Consider the following 19,609-nt stretch of genomic DNA (forward strand, 5'->3'; position numbering starts at 1 on the left):
CAGAGGGGTATGGCTGAATCTTTAGTCCTTGTATGTACTCTTTCCTGCAAATTGGGCTGGCATGATCAACTTTAGCAATTTCTTGATTTCTACACACTTCTTTCAACCAAATTTATGCACTCAATCAACCTCCGGATAAGCTGAACATGTCGTCGAAACCCGTAATATTCAAAATAAAACATGTCAAGCAAGCACAAATACAACAATAAAACACACACTATTTCAAACTGTAACAACATACAAAGGAGGTTTTATCAGCTTTCTTCCATCATACATTTCATTATCATTCATATATCCAAAAACTACAATGTCTTAATCTTAATTGGCATGAGTTTCAACTCAACTTTTTTTATTCACTGAACACTTGGTGTAATCCTCCTACAATATCTGTTAAAAAATGAACCTAATAGAAACCAAAATATATTGTAAACTTGATTTGCGATCATCATTTTAAACTCAATAACCAAACACAGCATTATCCGTTATCGGTTAAAATGAACGAGGCGTTCATTGTGCAACCTTTGGTATTATTCTCAAGGCATAGGCTTGAATTCACACTTTTCCAACTCCACTCCCTGTATAGTTTTATTTCAAATAAATTTAATTACAATACAACTTTACAAAGTAATTCCAAATCCTATGTTCCGTATTCTGAATCCCATCTTGTATATCATGTATACTGATGAGTTACAAGTCATGTGTGCTAATCAAATTTAAACTTGTAGCAGAGCCTGCAATAAGTAATATCCGAATTTCGGTAGAAGGGCATATATATAGAATAGATGTGAGATAGGTGGCGCCGGCTGTTGTTATAGTACGTTGCCGTCTTACAAATGTGTTTGACGAAAGAGAGGAAGTACTCCACAATGTTAGGCTAACCTGGAGAGCTGAAGCCTATTGGAGCCAACTGTTAAGAGACATTAAACCAGAGTAGTTGTTGAGCAGTATCAACCTCTCCTGCATCAGAATAGAATTGCTCTGTCCTATATCCAATCATCCCTAAAGAACTATTTCCTCCCCTATGAATATAATATTTCTTAACTTCAGGGGTGGAAAAATCATTTTTTGGGACTTGGGCACTGGGTTTCTACCAAGAAAAAAGATAAAATACAATAAATCAAATCAAAGTTATACAAGAAAATTGAATGAAATGTGATCAGATCATAAGTTATGGATCGGACCGATGTAAATTACCAGCCAATCCCAACAACCAGAGTTCACGAATTGGTTTGGAATTATGACATCTCCAATGTTCATGGAAGAGTCGAGGTTCCCGGAAATACCACAGTGGATCAGTCCATTGATGTCGAAGAGATCCAGCATCTGCTGTGTTGCTGCTTCAGCATTAACCTAAACATGAATTAACTGTTAATTGTCCACCTAAGTTGGATAAAATCTCTTAAAAAGTTTCATATATGGACTTGGACAATCATCTCCCTTAAATTAGTTTTGAGTTGAGTTAGGTTCAAGTCTCAATCTTAAAGTGATCAGAGACAGATTCTAACCGTTGCAAGCTAACTTTTGAGGTTGAGTTATAATCAAGTCTCGACAAATTCAACATTTTTTTTAGGAAAAAAAACCAGATTTTATGCATAATCATGTGAAAATTACAAACATACGAAGTCTAAAAATGCAAAGGTTTTACCATCCGTACTCCACATTTGACATACAGGACTTGCTTTCCTCTCAACGTCCCAACTCGAAATGACCTACCTTAAAAATAGTTCAGAAATATTATTGCACTTTTTAGGCAGATGCACGAAGAAATCTTGAACCAAGATTGAATATAGTTGAATCCAAATGAATTCAGTAAGTTACAGACAAATCAAGAAAGGGGTGATGAGAATCGGGGTGGAAATAACCAAGTGGAAAAGAATGCATTTTCTTCAAGAGAATAGAATGTGAATTCTCTGATTATTTCTAAAGATTTCAGTCTTAGTTTAGGAAAAGGGAAATCCCAATAAAGTCTAACTTGGAAAGTTCCAAATTTTTTTTTTGAAATAAACCTCAAATCAGGATCTCTCGGACACAAAATAAAGAAGCAAGAATTCGAGGTACTTGAGCCACTTCACGAGTTCAAAAGTTCTTTCATTTTTGTCAGTTCTTGATAACTTGTATGGTTTAAAACAATATTTACCCACGTAATAAAAGAATTTTGGTTACATTTTGGTCATGAGATTTTTTTTAAAAAAAAGAAAAAGATATTGAACATTAATATGTTCATAAATTAGCGATTGTCCTTGTCGTGTTCGAAATTAAGGTAAAAATCCATATTGTCTCATTTTCGTATTATTACCGTGACATCACAAACCAATCATATACAATTATTTTTTAAGAAAACGACCATGTCAAATATATTTCACCGTTCAAATTCAATCATCTAATTGTTCAATGAATGCAAACTTATTTATTTTTTAAGATAATAATAATTATAATAATACAAATAAGTGCAAGAATAACAATTTCAATGTACCTTTTTTCATTAAAAATGATATAAATACCACAATTTCATCCAAAACAATTTACATTTTACATACCAAAACTATGCACGACAAAAGTTCCCTCCCAAGCAGAATTCACAACCCTATAATTTTTTTATACACGAGCACACACCCAATGTCGCTTGATCTTGAGTCCTAAGTCCTATTAACTATAAGTCCCAACCATCCGTTCTTCGGCCGAATTCGACCTTCCGGTGAACCAAACTTCCATACATATCAGCAAACTTTGCCAGGCAGCTACTTCTGACTCCATAATGTGCCTTGGTATTCCTGCTAATTGCAACTCCTGAAAATTTCGAGGTATCAATCGCCCACGAGGGTTTAACGTATTCGACCACGCTGGACAAGCTTCCATTCGCGTACAAGTAGTTCATCAATACATCCTCACAGTTGAAAAATTCATCTACCAATGCTCGACCTGATGATGCATTATCGCTCCAGTACCTCTCGAACGCGACCTTACTATCCATGAAAGCCGCCCCAGTGAGAATCATGTTATATCCGTCATGTTTGCGAGCGTGTTTCTCGCCTCTATACTTGAACGGGATCCCATCCACAAGCCGAGGGTAAAATCCTACAATCCTGTCAGGGTGCTCTCGCCAGACTTTGAATCCTCTTTCAATATCATCACACGTCATCATGATGTCATCATCAAGCTCGAGAACTGCTCGAGTTTTGATCAGTGGATCAATTTTGAAACGATTGTTCAGCGAGTTCTGCTTCTCAACTCGTATTCTTACAGGAACCGCTGTGTCGAAATCGCTTAGTTCTGGAGGTATTCCTTTGTTCCACACAACGACTATCTCTCGGACCGAGGCACATCTAGAGTAATGCTTTATGTACATTTTCAGATTCCAAATCCGAGCGTCATAGGTCATTGTTAGCAACGTGAACTGGGAGTAGTGACTATTTATTGGATATGGCTCGTTTGCACCATTCCCTCCGTATATATACTCAACCCCGGTGCACATTAGTATCACAGCAGCAACGATAACCAATGCCAAAATAATTATTCCAGTATATGTACTCAATTTTATTCTGGCACGAAGCGCTGAGCTTGCTCGATTCAAACGACTGCAAAATAGTCTCAGCTTCGAAGATAGCACGCTGGACCTTTCCCAAGTCAAGAAAGTATCACTTCTCTTTCCCATGTTGTGAGGGCACCAACTCAATGGGACTATACATTTTACCACCCCGAGTAGAATTCCCACGAGTACCACAAATGCAGCCACAGATACAATTGAAACCAACCCAAGAATGAAGCGCCGTACTGTATCTCCCGAGCGTACTCGGTCCCCGTCAAGAACAGCGATCCATTCGCCAGAATGGAGCTGCTGAATATCAAGGTGATGACTACGAGCACCGTTCCAAGCATTTCGCCCCTTCCTCGACTCCTCAACACCCAAGGGAACCTCGACTTCTTTGAACTCGTTATTGGTCAGAACTTCAATTTTGAACACACGTGTACGTTTGCCATACGTTTCACCACAATCTTGACCAATACGATGAATATTTCCATTGTACACAAATGGCCTGCCTCCGTTACGAGCTCCCATGGTATTGTCTGTGTTATATATGGGGTTCTTCTTATGAGGTTTCCACGGACCAAGAGGCGAGTTGCTGTACCATATCTCAAGCTGCCCATTTTTCTTGGTGCCAATCCCGCTATGGTCCGAACCGAGAAGCCAGAACTTTCCTTCATAAGGGATTATGAAAGCATCAACGAGCGGTTTCTTCATGATTACCTTTTCCAGTGTCCACGACAAAGGGAAGTTAGTAGCACAATAAAGACGAAGTTCCCCTTTCGCACTACCCTCTGGCATCATATATATCTGTGAAAAAATGTACATTTGAAACTTATCAAGTTGAAAGAATCAATCAAGAATTTTTTTAGAAAAAAATAACAAATCGGTTTACTAGGTGTAAACTGCATTATTTATGATAACTGGGCTTCCAAATTAAAGATGAAAGAAGTGGCATTAATTAATGCAAAATCAAATGCACTTGAAATCTCACATTTCCATTATGGTTGAAGACGTATGGATATGATAAGTGCCAATCTTCATCAAGGGCTATACCCAAATGCTGCCACGTTGCTCCCTTATCTACGCTCCGCGAAACTCCAATGTCGCCTTGCATTGTAATCGAGTTCTTTGTTTCATAAAACAGGTAGAGGACATCATCCTGAATAACGAAACTCAAAATCAGCCAGAGTGATCACACGAGCATTATTTAAACATTCAAATATGGCACTGAGATTCAGCTAATCTTAGAGCACAAATGATCACACACATTTTGTCTCGAGCTCACTACTGATTTAGTAGGCCCAATCATTTTATCTTGTCAAATCTACAACAATCCATATGCGTCTCGATAACGTAGACAAAACATATGAACACCATATTTCTAGCAACTATATGCATATTACATGCTTATGCTACACGCATGGTGAAACTTTTAGACGTGATTCTCTTCCCGCGATCGTCAAGAATCAATACATGTACAACGAACCACGTTGAATAAAAAGTAAGTTTCTCAAATTGATAACGATGATTTTCTGTCTGATCTTTAGAGAATCCCAACTCAAATTAACTTTAAAACAAAACACTTAAACGAAAAAAAATCCCATACATCAAAACTCCAGCATATGGGTAACTGAAAACGTATAAAAAATACAAGAGAGAGACGGTTCTATGAGATTCGTCGACAACTTAAAAAAACATTATATCATTTTATTAAAGGAAAACGATGCATCCTATAAACAACTTGGATGAGTTTATACTAAACCATACATGCAGAGAAGAGATAAAAAATTCTGGATATTTTAACATTGTATTGACAAACTAAGTTCAAAATTTATAAAATAAAAAGAATAAGAAAAACAGAAATTACCTGCTGATAAAGAAAAGGATCAGCAACAAAATTACTGGGAAATCCTGCATTAGAAGGTGATGCACAAGTAACCACAGGGTTGGCTACAGGCCATGCTGCACTCTTGTCCTTCCATATATTCATCTGGAAAAAAAAACAAAGAATCGCGGAGGTGAGAAAAAAAAATGAAAATTTGACGAAAGACCCAGTGTTCCAGATCCCCAAAATTACCTATTTAAAAACTTCAAACAAAAGAAAATAAAGGAAGAAGCAATCAAGAAAGTAAAAGAAAGACCTGAGGAATATTAAATTATTTTAAATCCACTATCGGGCAAGAAACTGGAAAATTAGAAAGGAAAAATTCAAACTTGGATCTTGTTCACTGTCACCAAGAAATCTTAAACACAAGAAGACATGGTCAACATACGAACAGGATAAAGAAATCTTACAATAACTCTTAATTTAAGAAACCACATCTGTACTATGATCGACTAATTCATATGTTCCAGAAATTTAAAAGAAACACAAAATTAATGTATTTACTATCGGAAGTCAAACTGTTTTCTGTAAAAATCACAAAAAAATTCATTTTTTTTCTTCAAGTACTTGGGAAAATGGAAAGACGGTAACTGACCGCTTCGATGGGCTTGAGAGAAAAGGGCGAGTCCCCATAGAAAATGCCGATAGCCCAAGAACCCTCATTGTCTTCTGCGCAGCCGAGTGAGGTAACCTCCGAGCGCACGTTAGAGGTGAGCACAAGCCGACCGTATAAACTCCCAGTCAACCCCAAAACGACAAACGAGAACAAGAAATACGCAAACGCTGAAGACACGGCACACTGCTCACCGTTACTATTCAAAACGTTTCCGTTCTTATTACCGCCGCCGCCGCTCTTCCCACCACCATTTCCGCTGTGCCACCTCCACCTGAACCACAGACCAGAACCGCCACCGGAAGTCACAATTGGAATTGAAACCATTTCTGTAGGCAGGAAACTAATAATGGGTGGGGTGGAGCTCTATACTGCCGGTAAATTCTCAGCGCCGATGCTCAGGGCCAGCCTTATGCATGCAGCATTTAAGCTTGATATGATCGCGAAAAAAAATAATAAACTTCAATTACAAGAACAGAAACTGGCAGAGGTTTTAACGGGATTATAGCTCTATTTGCTTCTGGGTCGTTGGATTTCGTCTTTCTCTTCTTCCTCTGAAAAAGATTGTTGGATCTTTGAAAAATTGAACCTGGGAAGGAGACAACAAAAACCGCGGCCGGTTTTCGAGGGGGAGAGGAAGGAGAAACGCTGTAAACCCTCTTTTTGGATTTACAGTTTCATGACATTTATATTTATATTTATATGTTTGTTTTTCATATTCAAACATAATAATTCGTTTTCTTGAGATCGTCTCAATAATCTTTATGTGTGAGATGAGTTTAAGTATATTGATATTCATAAAAAAAATAATACTCTTAGTATAAAAAAATAATGATTTTTCATTGATGACCCAAATAATAAATATGTCTCCCAAAATACGACCTGTGAGACCGTCTCACACAAATTTTTGTCTAAACATTTATACATATAATAATAATTTATGGGATTACGATGATGATGTATATCTTGATTCTCTTTGGTTTGGGGATCAAGAAATTTTGACCATTAAGGCCGCGTTTGGTTGACTGGTTGGATTGTGCCTTGGATTTTTCCAGAATGGTCCGGATCGTAGAACGAGTCATTACATTTGAATGTTTTGAGTCAATCCCTTCCATTTATTTTCTGGAATTAGCTGAGAAAATACGCAGTTAGAGTGATTTTTTTTTAAAAAAAATTATTAGCATATTAAAATTACAAATTCAATAATATAAATTACTCTACTTTGCATTTTGACCATATAAATTGTCAATGTTTAGTTTTCATTCGATATCTTGTTATTTTTTTCGTTTTGGTCATTTTTCAAGTGAAACCACTAAATTCAACTAATACCGATTATTTGACATTGATATCCTTACACGTAGTTAGATCTAAGTTTTCTTAATTTTAGCTCTCTGTTGCATCCTACATTACCACAATGGCCTAATGTATTTTTCAATTCTGCTAATAATAATTTTATTATTTAATTTAACACAAAAACTTGTGTGAGGCGGTCTTACTGATCGTACTTTATGAGACGGATCTCTTATTTGGACATCCATGAAAAAATATTATTTTTCATGCTAATAATATTACTTTTTATTATGAATATCGATAAGGTTGACCCGTCTCATAGAGAAAGATTCGTTAGACCGTCTCACAAGAGATCTACTCTTAATTTTATTGGCATTTGTTTCCCTCCATTTTGAACCTCCACCATGCCGACGAAGAACAAGAGCTTCATTGAAATAAGTAAGATATCACGTAATGAAGTATGGACCGTGTATTTGAAATCTGTGCCTGGAGAAACAAACAACACAAGCCACAAGTTCGGGGTTACGAAGAATCCAAAATCAATTCCCTGCAAGTTTCATCACTGTGTTTGTGGTTGCTCTTGATTTTTATTTTTTTAAAGTTTTTTTAGAAGTAATAGCAGGTTTTTTCGCTAGACGGTCACACGAATCTTTATCTGTGAGACGGGTCAACCCGATATTCACAATAGAAAGTAATAATTTTAGCATATTTTTTTATGGATGACCCAAATAAAAGATCCGTCTAACAAAATACGATCCGTGAGATTATCTCACACATGTTTTTGCCTAGAAGTAATTGTAGTTGTTCAGAAATTTGGTGCCGGAATTATTATATCTATTTGCTAAATTTCAAGAAATCGTTCGAATTTTTTTGCACCAAAATCAGGTGAAACGCGGCGTGAGAAGATAGAGAATTCATGACGTCGATAAATTCATTACTATTAGCCACATAGAATGTTACTTGTGTTTGTCACAATAGCTAGATGTGGTTCATCAATGAAGTGCCAAATTATAGTACATTCACTTCAAAATCAAATCTCTATAAACGATAAATTCATCAATATTAGCCACATATGGATTATTGAACTCGAAACTCACCCGAATCTTTGAAGGTCTAACCCTCGCCGCATATACAATGACTCCAAGAATCCAAATACAAGACATAAAAAATAATATTTTTCATTTTGCAAATGTAATAGAAAATTCGTCTCACAAAATTGACATGTGAAACCACCTCATACGAGTTTTTTGTTATTTCAATGAACTACATCGGATTTCCCGTTTTGTACACTTATTAATATTTTTTTATTTACAAAATCGACATTATGTTCAATTCATTAGTTATTGCTTAAAAATTTCAGATTATATCATTGTTTATCAGTAAAATTTTAACTTTATTTACATAACATGTTGATTTTATAAAAGGTAGGATGATACAAGATTTAACAAAATAAATTATTCAGATGTGATTTGTTTTTTCTTGAAAAAAAAAATTAGGGGCCGATGATTTTGTTGCCTTTAAGCTTGGAACTATAGAAAATGAATCCCATTTACAACGCAGAATACATCTACACAGAAAAAGATTGGCAAATTTTTTATTTTATTAAAAAATTAAATTAAATCTTGGCTAAAGCATCATATTTGATCCGATCAGGGGTCACTGTCACCTTTGTCCAATAATTAAACACAAAAATTCTTTTGTTTTATCGGTTAGTTTTAAGGCAAATATCCAACTTAATACGATTTATCTTAAAAAAAATTATGTTAAGAATATTCTTGTTCTTGGCAGATCAACTCGTCTCACAAGTATAAACTTGTGAGATCGTCTCACAATAATCTTAGGCATAGTTTGGTACACATGATAAGATAAACATGTGATATATAATATAATGATAAGTTAATGATAAATAAGATGTAGGATATTATATTTAATGTTTGGTATGATTTTAATAAGAGTGATTAAATTTATGTATTAGATTGTAATGACAAAATTAACTTTATTATAATAAATTTTATAATTTCAAATTTGTTGCTTGAGTTCATATTTCTTATATGTTCATGCGCCGAAAGTGCTTGCATGATTTATTTTTTTACCTAATTTTATATATTATATAATATGATAATTGAGCCCTTAATTTTGTTAGTCAAGTCAAATATAAATTTTTAAGGTTAATTGAGTGATACTAATACTTTTATTGAGATTTATACAAATCATTTTATATAATAATCTCGAGTTCATTTATATAATTATCATATTATATAATATATAAAAATATTTATTTGATTTTAATTTCTACCTACAAGTAAAATGAGAGAACAATAGGGTTTATGATTTTTATATATTGATGGCAATTAAGTCATCTGTGTTGTTTTTATAATTAAATTAAAATTATCACATCTCATAAAATGGATATTTTATCCATATATAAAATTATTTATCACGGGTCCATGATAATATCATGGGCTTTCTAAAAAGGTACCAAACGTGGGATAAGAAATGATTATTTATCAATCCCTCTCTTATCTCATGTACCAAGCTATACCTTACACATTGTTGAGTAGGTTTATTGTAAAACGATATGTGAGACATGTTGATTCGATTCATATTTAAAGTGAAAAATAAAAAATTTTAGCATAAAAAATAATATTTTTCTCGTGTCGGTTAAATATGAGATTTATCTCACAAAATGGACAGATGAAACGATCTTATAAGAGTGGCTGTGTTTGATTAGAGCACTCGTAAACAATATTGTTCCACAAATTCAATGTGAAAATTAACTCTTTTACAATCACAAATATAGACCACAAATATAGACCACAAATATTTAATATTATTTTGTTTATTATTTTACCGATATATTTATACTCACGAAATACATGCAACAATTTTTTATATCATATCAAAACACTTATTAATTAAAAATAAAAATATATTTGTGAAATTCGCTTTTTTTAATAATTTTATTAAATCGAAGACATATATAGTCATAGAAGGCTTTTTAAAATATAAATATTTAACTATTTTTTATTTATTGATTATTCATTAGATATATCTAGATTTTCGTTTTATCTATTTCATGAGGTGTCATTTAGGCAGTTGGTTATGTATTTTCGGCCCCCACCATTTAATTTACCTAAACTTTGCATTTTGTCATTAATTAATGTGACGATTAACTTCTTTTTTCCTAAGATGAATCTCAAAGATTAATTTTATGATACAAATATTTTATTTGGATTATCGATGAAAAAATATTATTTTTTACGTCAAAGTATTATTTTTTATTGTAAATATGGACGCAATTGACCGTCTCATAATAAAGCTACTTAATATTTAATTTATATTTATATTTTTTTACTTTTAAATAAAATTGAAGAGAATATTATTGATTTTTTTTTTGTGAATAATAGATTATTTTAAATAACTTTAAAAATAATTATTAGTTTGAGTAGGTCTCTTGTGAGACGGTCTCACGAATCTTTATCTGTGAGACGGATCAAACCTTACCGATATTCACAATAAAAAGTAATATTTTTCATTGATGACTCAATTAAGAGATCTGTCTCACAAAATATGACCCGTGACACTGTCTCACACAAATTTTTGTCTATTAGTTTTTACTCCTTTAAAATATGAAAGAAAACTTTAAAATAATGAGGTATTTTAGGTTAAACAAAAGAGGTTTCCCAAAGCCATGCTTGACCGGTTCAATCAACAGTCGAATTATAAATTTTTAATCCGTAATAGTAAAAAATTTTAATCCACTAATTTCATAACTTACTATCATTTAATCATACTATAAATTGTGCTATTAATTTTCCCCACATGTAATGACGAAATCATTTAACTGTATTTTTCTAAATAGAAACTTACACTTTTATATTTATACAACATTTTTTTAATGTGAAATTTGATAACATTTTTCCTAATCATTCCGTATGGTTCTCGTTATTAAAGCCTCGTATTGATCATAAAAATATTAAATAAAATAAGGCTTATATAATTTCTTAATTTAATTTAACATATCTATATCTAGATATACAAATTTGACGAGTATCTATCTTGTGAGACGATCTTACATTTATATATCTGTAATATGGATCGATCCAATCCATATCTACATCGTCTCTTCTTCTTTGTGTGAATGAAGTTCACTAGAAGACTTTGGAAATTACAATTTTTGTAACAACTCTATTCAGTCGGGTTTTATCGCTACCTAACTGAAATTCTTAGATTAACTTACTTACTTACTTAAATAACACTGAAAAATACATTAATTGTCAGTTTACAAGTATTTCGAAATGAAATATTAAGAACAAATTGATCTTAATTATTTGATATAATATTTAAGCATGTGCAAAAAGTCTTGATAAGCAGTCATATTGGCCCTCCTTTTGTGATAATTTCAGATAGCCTAACTGATTTACAATATTTTTTTTATAGACTTGGTTCTAACGATCAATAAAATCAAATATTATATATGTTTCAAATATGATAGCCGTTAATCTCGTATTTTTCGCGTCACCGTCCTTTATGACAATCATACACGATAGATAGTGCTCGTGGATTTCTGAAAATTCATATATTGTTTGTACAAAAGACTCTATCCAGTAATTCAGTCTTGTAACTATGAGTTGAACTTCAGCTTTAAGTTCGATATACTTATATATCAGTTAAACATAAAAAAAGATTTGTGATACAAAACTCTCGGTCATCAAAATTTAATTGATCCAATATATCATGTTATTAATCTACTTGTAATCATTAAATATACATCAGTTAAATATATTAACTAGTCCCAATAATTTTTTTATATCATATTAAAAAATAATATGTTTTTCTATAATTTTTCAAGTCAATGTGAAAACACAGATAAATTTATATACATGGACGTCATATTCAATTAAATTTCCAAGAAATGGCGTTGGGTTCATCTTTGGAAAATGTCAATTCTTCTTCATTTTCCATTTGGATATTTTAAGAGTGTGGACGCGTTTCGTCTTCTATTTTGTGAATCGTCCCACATTCCTTATTTATTATTTGTATTTTGATTTTTTTTTGAAAAGAATAATATTTTGATTTGATTTAATTATCACTGAATGGATGGACAATGTTATTTTATATATATAAAAAAAATTATAAACCCACAGCGAAATAAGCCAATCATTACTTACTTTTTTTTTGGTTCGAAAATGTTTGATACATTATTTGTCCATTTGTCAAATCACCTTCTGGAAGCAATGCTCCCCCCAATAATTTAATGTTAGTGCTTTATTATCTATTTGGACAAAGTTATATATATATATAAAATAAGAAAACGTGAGGAACATGTCAACAAGAAATCAAAGACTTAAAAGTGGAGAGTATGTATTTTGTGAGACGGGTCAACCTTACCGATATTCACAATAAAAAATAATACTCTTAGCATAAAAAGTAATATTTTTTCATTGATAACTTAAATAAGAGATATGTCTCACAAAATACGGTCCGTGAGACCGTCTCACACAAGTTTTTGCCAAAAGTGTATTATAAAGATTAAGTCTCAACCATCGTATTTATCTGACAGAGTCGATCTGATTTGTTTTTTTTAAAAAAAAACCCATCTTATAAAGGTTTATGTTTTGTTAAAAAACTGAAAAAAAGAGTCTGAAAGTGGAGAAAAAGGTGAAAGAGAATAATTCTTTAAGTGGCTAATATGCATTATTTTCATCTTGAATTGAGGTTGTCACATATATTCTAATTAATTCTCAATAATTTGAACCTGTTAGTTCAAAAATTAGATATAAAAAAAAGTTTGGAGCATATACACAGACTGCAGGGGATTTGCCAATAAATTAATTATTTATATTATAAGTTGATATCAATTAAAAAACTATAGGAAATTTATAAAGTCTTGTTCTAATAAGATTTGTAGAATAATCGAATGTTGTGTTTAGATGAAAAGATCTTGATTTGTAGTAAGTTTCAAACCAGAAGATTTGAATTTCAAATTACAAGATTGGAAAATGAATTGGAAATTGAAACAAAAATAAAATAAAATTGAGTAATACAAGAAATTTCACATCCTACCATGGATTTGAAATGTGAATATAAAATAAAGTTGGTCCCAAGTCCTGATTTAAACAATATATCAAATGTACAATATAAGATTAAATTTACTATTCAATTTTATTTATTATTAATATAAATATATTATACTATTCCATTTTGAAGGAAAATTTCAATCAACTTTAAGATAATAAACTAAAGATGTGTTTGAATCGATAAATTTCAAATGTATTTTTGTTATCTGAAAACTTTAAATTCACTTGTCAAATTTTTATATGGAGTGGGTCTCATGTGAGACCGTCTCACGGATCTTAATCTGTGAGACGGGTCAACCCTACCGATATTCAAAATAAAAAGCAATACTCTTAGCATAAAAAGTAATACTTTTTCATGGATGACCCAAATAAAGATTCATCTCACAAATTACGACCCGTGAGACCGTCTCACATAAGTTTTTGCCTTTTATATGAGTAAGTCTCTTGTGAGACTGTTTCACGAATCTTTACCTGTGAGACAGGTCAACCCTACCGATATTCACAATAAAAAGTAATACTCTTAGCATAAAAAGTAATATTTTTTCATGGATGACCCAAATAAGATATTCGTCCCACAAAATACGACCCGTGAGATCGTCTCACACAAGTTTTTGTCTTTTTATATAGTATTTCATGTTAATTAAAATAAATATGAAGTTCACCAATTAATAATATAATTTGAAATACATTCTACTTTGTATACGGATCAAGTCATGCGACGCAGTTTATGTACTATATATACAATGAATTTTAATATAGTGTATAATTTTAAAGTAAGAAGCTTCTGTATGTATATAGGGAAATACATATAATGAATTTTCAATATGAGAAAGAATTATTCTCGAAAATAAAAAAATATGTTCTTAATTGTTTATTTTCTTAAAATAATAATAAAGAAAACAAACAAGTCGAGGGAGATAAAAGAGAGATTCTTTCACTTTCAGAATATTAATTTTTTTTAACAAAAAAAAAAGAAAGAAAAAATCTAAAGCCGCCATTTATATATACAGAAACCAAAAAAAAAAAAAATTAATAATAAAAAAGCATCGTGTATGGCAAAGAGAAGTAGCAATCTACACCCATTAATGGAAAGCTGTGACTCACGAGAATCATGCTCATTGATCAGAGGGGCTCCCCAGTTTCCGTTCAATCGCCACGTAGTTGCTGTCTCTAGCGTCAGCTCGAACCCCCTCGGTTTCGCAATGCGCCTCCTCAATCGTATCCATCACTTGGTTTTCATGTGATCTCGAAGAAGGCCTTTGCCCGCTTAACATGCAATGACAGTAATGTGAATAGATGGATTGCATTGTGTACTGGGATCTGATAGCTGAGCTGAACATCGGTTGCATGCACCACCGTCTCTCTGGGAGTTCACGAAGAGAAATTCGACATACGGGGCACGTGAAGTGCCTGTGAAGCCAAATGTCGATGCACGTTGCATGAAAGTAGTGGCCGCATACGGGGAGGATGCGTAATGTATCTTCATCATGGTATTCAGATAGGCATACCGTGCACCTGCGGGTAGGACTTTTTTTATGTTATAAGAGTATCAATAACATATATGTAAATAATCCATCAAACACGTTTAGATTCTCGATTAATGTTCGAAAAATAATTGTCCAAACTGAGCAAACAAAGCAGAGCAGGAGGGATCGTAGGGCTCGTAGAAGATGATCACTCACCGACAAATTTTTTGAATCTTAGATTAGTCCACCTTCACCACTCTGCTAGCTCCACAGCAAGCAGAAGATATGACAGTTCTCACAAAAAACACTAGCAATAGATTCTTAAAGGGGACAAAAAAGGTAGAATAACTAGTATTCTGAATGGGGTATAAAAATACCGTTTGAATACAGTGACGAGCAAAAGCAGACCGACCAGTTACCAAGCACAATTGAAGAATGAGAAACGAGCACAACGAAAGAAGCAATTTCAAGGTTCGTTAGCGAAACGATTTCAGAACGATTTATTTGAAAATGTTTTTCAAACAAAAGTTTCCATCAAATATAAAAATTCAAAACAATGTCTGTCGAGGCATAAAAAAGACAATCATAACATTCATGGAAATAGTGATGCGTAGCTTACTTCCAAGAGACTTGTACCTTCTAAAATCCAATAATTCAATAACATCTAAATTCAAATTTCCTTGCACGTTTCAAATTCGAGCTACAGAGTGAAACATTTTTGCACGTCATCAATCTGTAGCTATGCGATAAACAACAGCCCCTCATGGTAACTAGTTACTTGGTAAGTTTGGGGAGAGAGTCTACTAAAACAAACTCACTTCTTTTAATGTAAATATACAATATACATCAAGCCTGAGCCTGCTTTAGTTATTTTGGGTCTTTTTGGAGCATGATCCACTGAATTTATCATACAGTCCATTTCTTCTTGTTTATTATCTTAGATATAGATCAAATTTACTTGATGTTTTTTCCCCGTCATTTGAAATCACTAAACAGCAAAGTCTATATTTAAAAAGTTCCTAAACATCGAAGCTCACTAAACACGGAAGTCTAAGATCAAATAATTTGTGGCGTATGCATATCCTGTGCATTACATGACTGATTTCAGTAAAGGATGCACCCGCTTTCCTACTTACACTTGAGCCCCGAAAATAATTCATACCTTGATAAGCCTTGGACATTTTATCTATGATCGATCTTTCACTACAATTTTACAATCTTTACAATTATTGCCTTTAGTCTTTGAAACACATCAAAGTTAGGCTTCAAGGTTGAAGCACACTAAGGTTAGGCTTCAAAGGGCTTAGCCTGACCTTGTGTTGAGGTACAAAGGCTGAGCTTTAAGTGATGCCTAAGGGCTTTCAATAATTATGGTCAAAACAAGGTTTACGATCATGATCTCACCGGATTTCACAGAGAACCTGTTTTAAATCGTAATGACACTTAGAATATGCCCCACTCAACATTTTAATGAATTTACTGGCATAGTGACAGCGTTTATATTGGGACAAAGTACGAAGGGATGCTGCCAAAATTTGGTATATACTCTTTAAACATAAATGTTTGATCAATTCACAGTTCTTCCAAGAAATCATGTGAAACTCTGGATCAGAAATCTAACAGTTTCATGTTAATATTTCTTTTCTTTTTTTAAAAAAAAAAGAAAGCTCTAACAGTTTCATGTTAATATTTCTTTTCTTTTTTTAAAAAAAAAAGAAAGCTTTATGTTAATATTTCTGTTTGACTTTATACACTTGAAACTTTTTCGACCAAAAAAGAGGTGAAAACAAATACATGAAATTAATCCAATTTCTACTTTATAAAGTAATAAATGGGAAACACTTGAGCAAAGTCAAAGAACTTCAGTTTTTTTAAGTATCTTCTATGTCTATAAACAACCGACTCAAAATCAATGCAAGTGAATATCTCTTCAGCAAAAACTCAACTCCCATTAAAATTTTGAAAAAAATGATTCAGAGGACTGATACAAAGTCATAGAAGATTGATTAACTTACAGAGCATTTTCTTTCGAGGAGAAGCATAATTCTTGATACTTCTTTGTAGGAAAATTTGATACCACAATAGGCTCAAGGCCATGAAGGCCATGCTCCAACTGTATAAAACAAGTCAGATAAACAATCATTCAGATCTGAAAGTTTAAAGCTATCCAAGCTACAATGAAGATTCTCAATTGTCATTATAGAATAACAAAGTATACAATGAAAAAACAACAAAAGAAACTGTTGAATCAAAACGTATAGGAGTATTAATTTGGTAAAAGTCGGGCTCCCTATGTATACTGCCATAATGAAGTGATGGAGAGAAGTATGTACAAGTGAAAAAGCATAATAAACAATATTCCGTCCGAAAATGCTCAAACATGAGAAGAACTTCAGAACTACTCCAGGAAACAAACATAGCAAAATACCAAATTGATGACACACAGTCAAACTTAATTGACCAAAGATGCAACTCATGTTTGAAACTCAAACAATTACCCATAAAAATTATGATCCAAGACATATATAATGCGTTGGTTTCCATGCAGCAAATTCAGTTAATGCGAAAAATGCAAGGTGAGCACAGGATCATGTTTTTTCATAGTCTATAATATGAAGAACTAAAATACATGTAAACCTAATGTTCTAATTACGGCATCGCTACGCCTCAAATCTTTTTACTCACATAAATCAGTCCAAGTGTCACGTTTCGATGACCATACCACTTTAGAGCCATTGCTGATCAGATTTACTGAACTAATTCGGTTATTGGCAGGGCTTGATTTATTGTTTCAAATCAGGTGGTAAAATAAAGAGTCCAGACATGATAAACAAAAATAATATGATAAACAAGGGACTTGAAATCTGCATCCACACGAAAAACAGATCCAAGAATTACAAAAAAAGAAGTGAAAACAAATGCTTACACTGCTAAGATCAGATCTAAGAGCCCTGGAAAAGGACCGTCTCGACACGCTCAATCGAATCCGAGCCCAAATGAGCCTTGTGCATACAAAGACTATGAACAAAGTACTCACCGCAAATCCAATCACTGTCATTACCAAATTTATACCCGAAGATATCATTTTCTCTCTATATTTCAAGATTTCTACCCACTATATCAAAAACCCAATTCAAATATTCCTGTCCCCGCCCCTACTTTCTACTATTTCCCCTGAAAAGTTCAATTATTGCACCGTTGAACATAGCAGCTGAAAATCAAAAACCTTTTTCACAAAATAAAAAACCCACTTATAAAACGACTAAGAGAGTTCATCTGTAAACACCATTGCTAAATCCCTCATTTATCCGCTTAAAACCCAGATCTTTCTCCTTTTCCCCCCTTAAAAATCCATTCTTTATCAGCACAAAGCTCCCTTTCACTTCCTCAATATATCTACAGCATGTATATAGACTCACATTTTATCAAGAAGAAAATACTAATGGTGGTGGGACAGAATCCAGCGGAATTTGACCAACGCAGATTTCTTGAGGAAACCCCATGTTTGGGAAACAGATGGAAGGACAAGATTAATTATGTTGAGCATGAGAAATCAAGTTTAAGCTAAAATCCAAGAGCCAAAGACTCGATAAAAATGGGTTTCAACTCTCAACTACATATATCGACAAACATTAATCTTTTATTTATTGAAAAAATTTATCAAACCATAAGAAATTATTATTAAATAAAAAGCAGTTGTGGTCTTCTTCTTTTTTTAAAAATAATAATAATAATAATAACAATTCAGCCATGTGTTTCATCTAAATGGAACTGGTCCGAATTAGGGTTTGACGGTAGTGGAAAAATTGCATGCAGCAACAATCAAAACGAGACAAGGAAACATAACAATTATTAAATTCGTTATTTACCACATTAAAGTTTATAATTCTATAAAATAATATTATTTAGAGTTTGTTTACTACAAGACGATTTGACTAATTTTTATCGATGAAAGGGTAGATGCATTCATAATTATCATGAAAAATAATAGTTTCAAGATAAAATTTGATATTTTTATAAGTTTCGTCAGGTCAGAATTTTATATCACAAAATTGATTCGTAAAATAATCTTATAATAATTTATTAGTATTATATAATGATGTGGTGATACTTGGGTAATATGGAATCCAGTGAGATAAAATCTTTGTTGGATTTGTCACTTCAAAAGGAATAATAATATCAAGAGATTAGTAGAATTCATATCTTATTTTATACTGACAAAAAATCTTTGCATGAAATAATTTTAAAAAACAAAAATTCACGTGAGACGGTCTCATGAATCGTATTTTGTGTGACGGATATTTTATTTGGGTCATATATGAAAAAATATTACTTTTTATGCTAAAAATATTTTTTTTTATTGTGAATATCGATAGGGTTGACTCGTCTCACATATAAAGATTCGTAAGACCGTCTCACAAGAGTCGTAATCTTTAAAAAATATATATAATATCTTTTTTCTAAATATATGTATATGATATCTAGATGTAGGCAAAATTTGGGGGGATTGACATTTATGCCCCTGTAATTTTCTAATCATGGGAAAAGTGGGGAATGTGGTATCTAATCAGTGCTTTTTGGGTGCTAATCTTGCTGACTCTAATCCACATTAAGATTCGAGAAGTCATTTCTGCATAGATTTCAATTTAATTTATTTGGATTAAAATTTAAAATTCCGTTTTTGTTAAAATTAATTTTTTTTTCTGATTATTATAATGAATTTCAAATAAATCTGATACGAGTATCATT

The 19,609-nt window shown here is 32.5% G+C and overlaps 1 protein-coding gene and 2 long non-coding RNA genes across 3 annotated transcripts; all 3 read right to left on the reverse strand.

Moving 5' to 3' along the window:
- Positions 1–512: 512 nt before the first annotated feature.
- LOC142548017 (uncharacterized) lies at positions 513–1,350 on the reverse strand. Its single transcript, XR_012820837.1, has 3 exons — positions 1,195–1,350; positions 880–1,087; positions 513–575 (listed from the first exon to the last, which is right to left on the reverse strand). It is a non-coding gene; the product is annotated as an uncharacterized LOC142548017 (long non-coding RNA).
- A 1,106-nt stretch (positions 1,351–2,456) lies between these two features.
- LOC142548824 (glucosamine inositolphosphorylceramide transferase 1-like) lies at positions 2,457–6,706 on the reverse strand. The gene is made up of 4 exons (XM_075657378.1): positions 6,007–6,706; positions 5,394–5,516; positions 4,518–4,685; positions 2,457–4,333 (listed from the first exon to the last, which is right to left on the reverse strand). Exons 1-4 carry the CDS (start codon positions 6,349–6,351, stop codon positions 2,651–2,653), a joined length of 2,319 nt encoding a protein of 772 aa, XP_075513493.1. The 5' UTR covers positions 6,352–6,706; the 3' UTR covers positions 2,457–2,650.
- Positions 6,707–14,357: 7,651 nt separating this feature from the next.
- LOC142548825 (uncharacterized) lies at positions 14,358–18,497 on the reverse strand. Its single transcript, XR_012821000.1, has 3 exons — positions 17,787–18,497; positions 16,876–16,973; positions 14,358–14,909 (listed from the first exon to the last, which is right to left on the reverse strand). It is a non-coding gene; the product is annotated as an uncharacterized LOC142548825 (long non-coding RNA).
- Between the last annotated feature and the right edge of the window lie 1,112 nt (positions 18,498–19,609).

This window comes from Primulina tabacum, chromosome 6 (assembly GCF_025594145.1).
Source record: "Primulina tabacum isolate GXHZ01 chromosome 6, ASM2559414v2, whole genome shotgun sequence".
Taxonomy (NCBI): domain Eukaryota; kingdom Viridiplantae; phylum Streptophyta; class Magnoliopsida; order Lamiales; family Gesneriaceae; genus Primulina; species Primulina tabacum.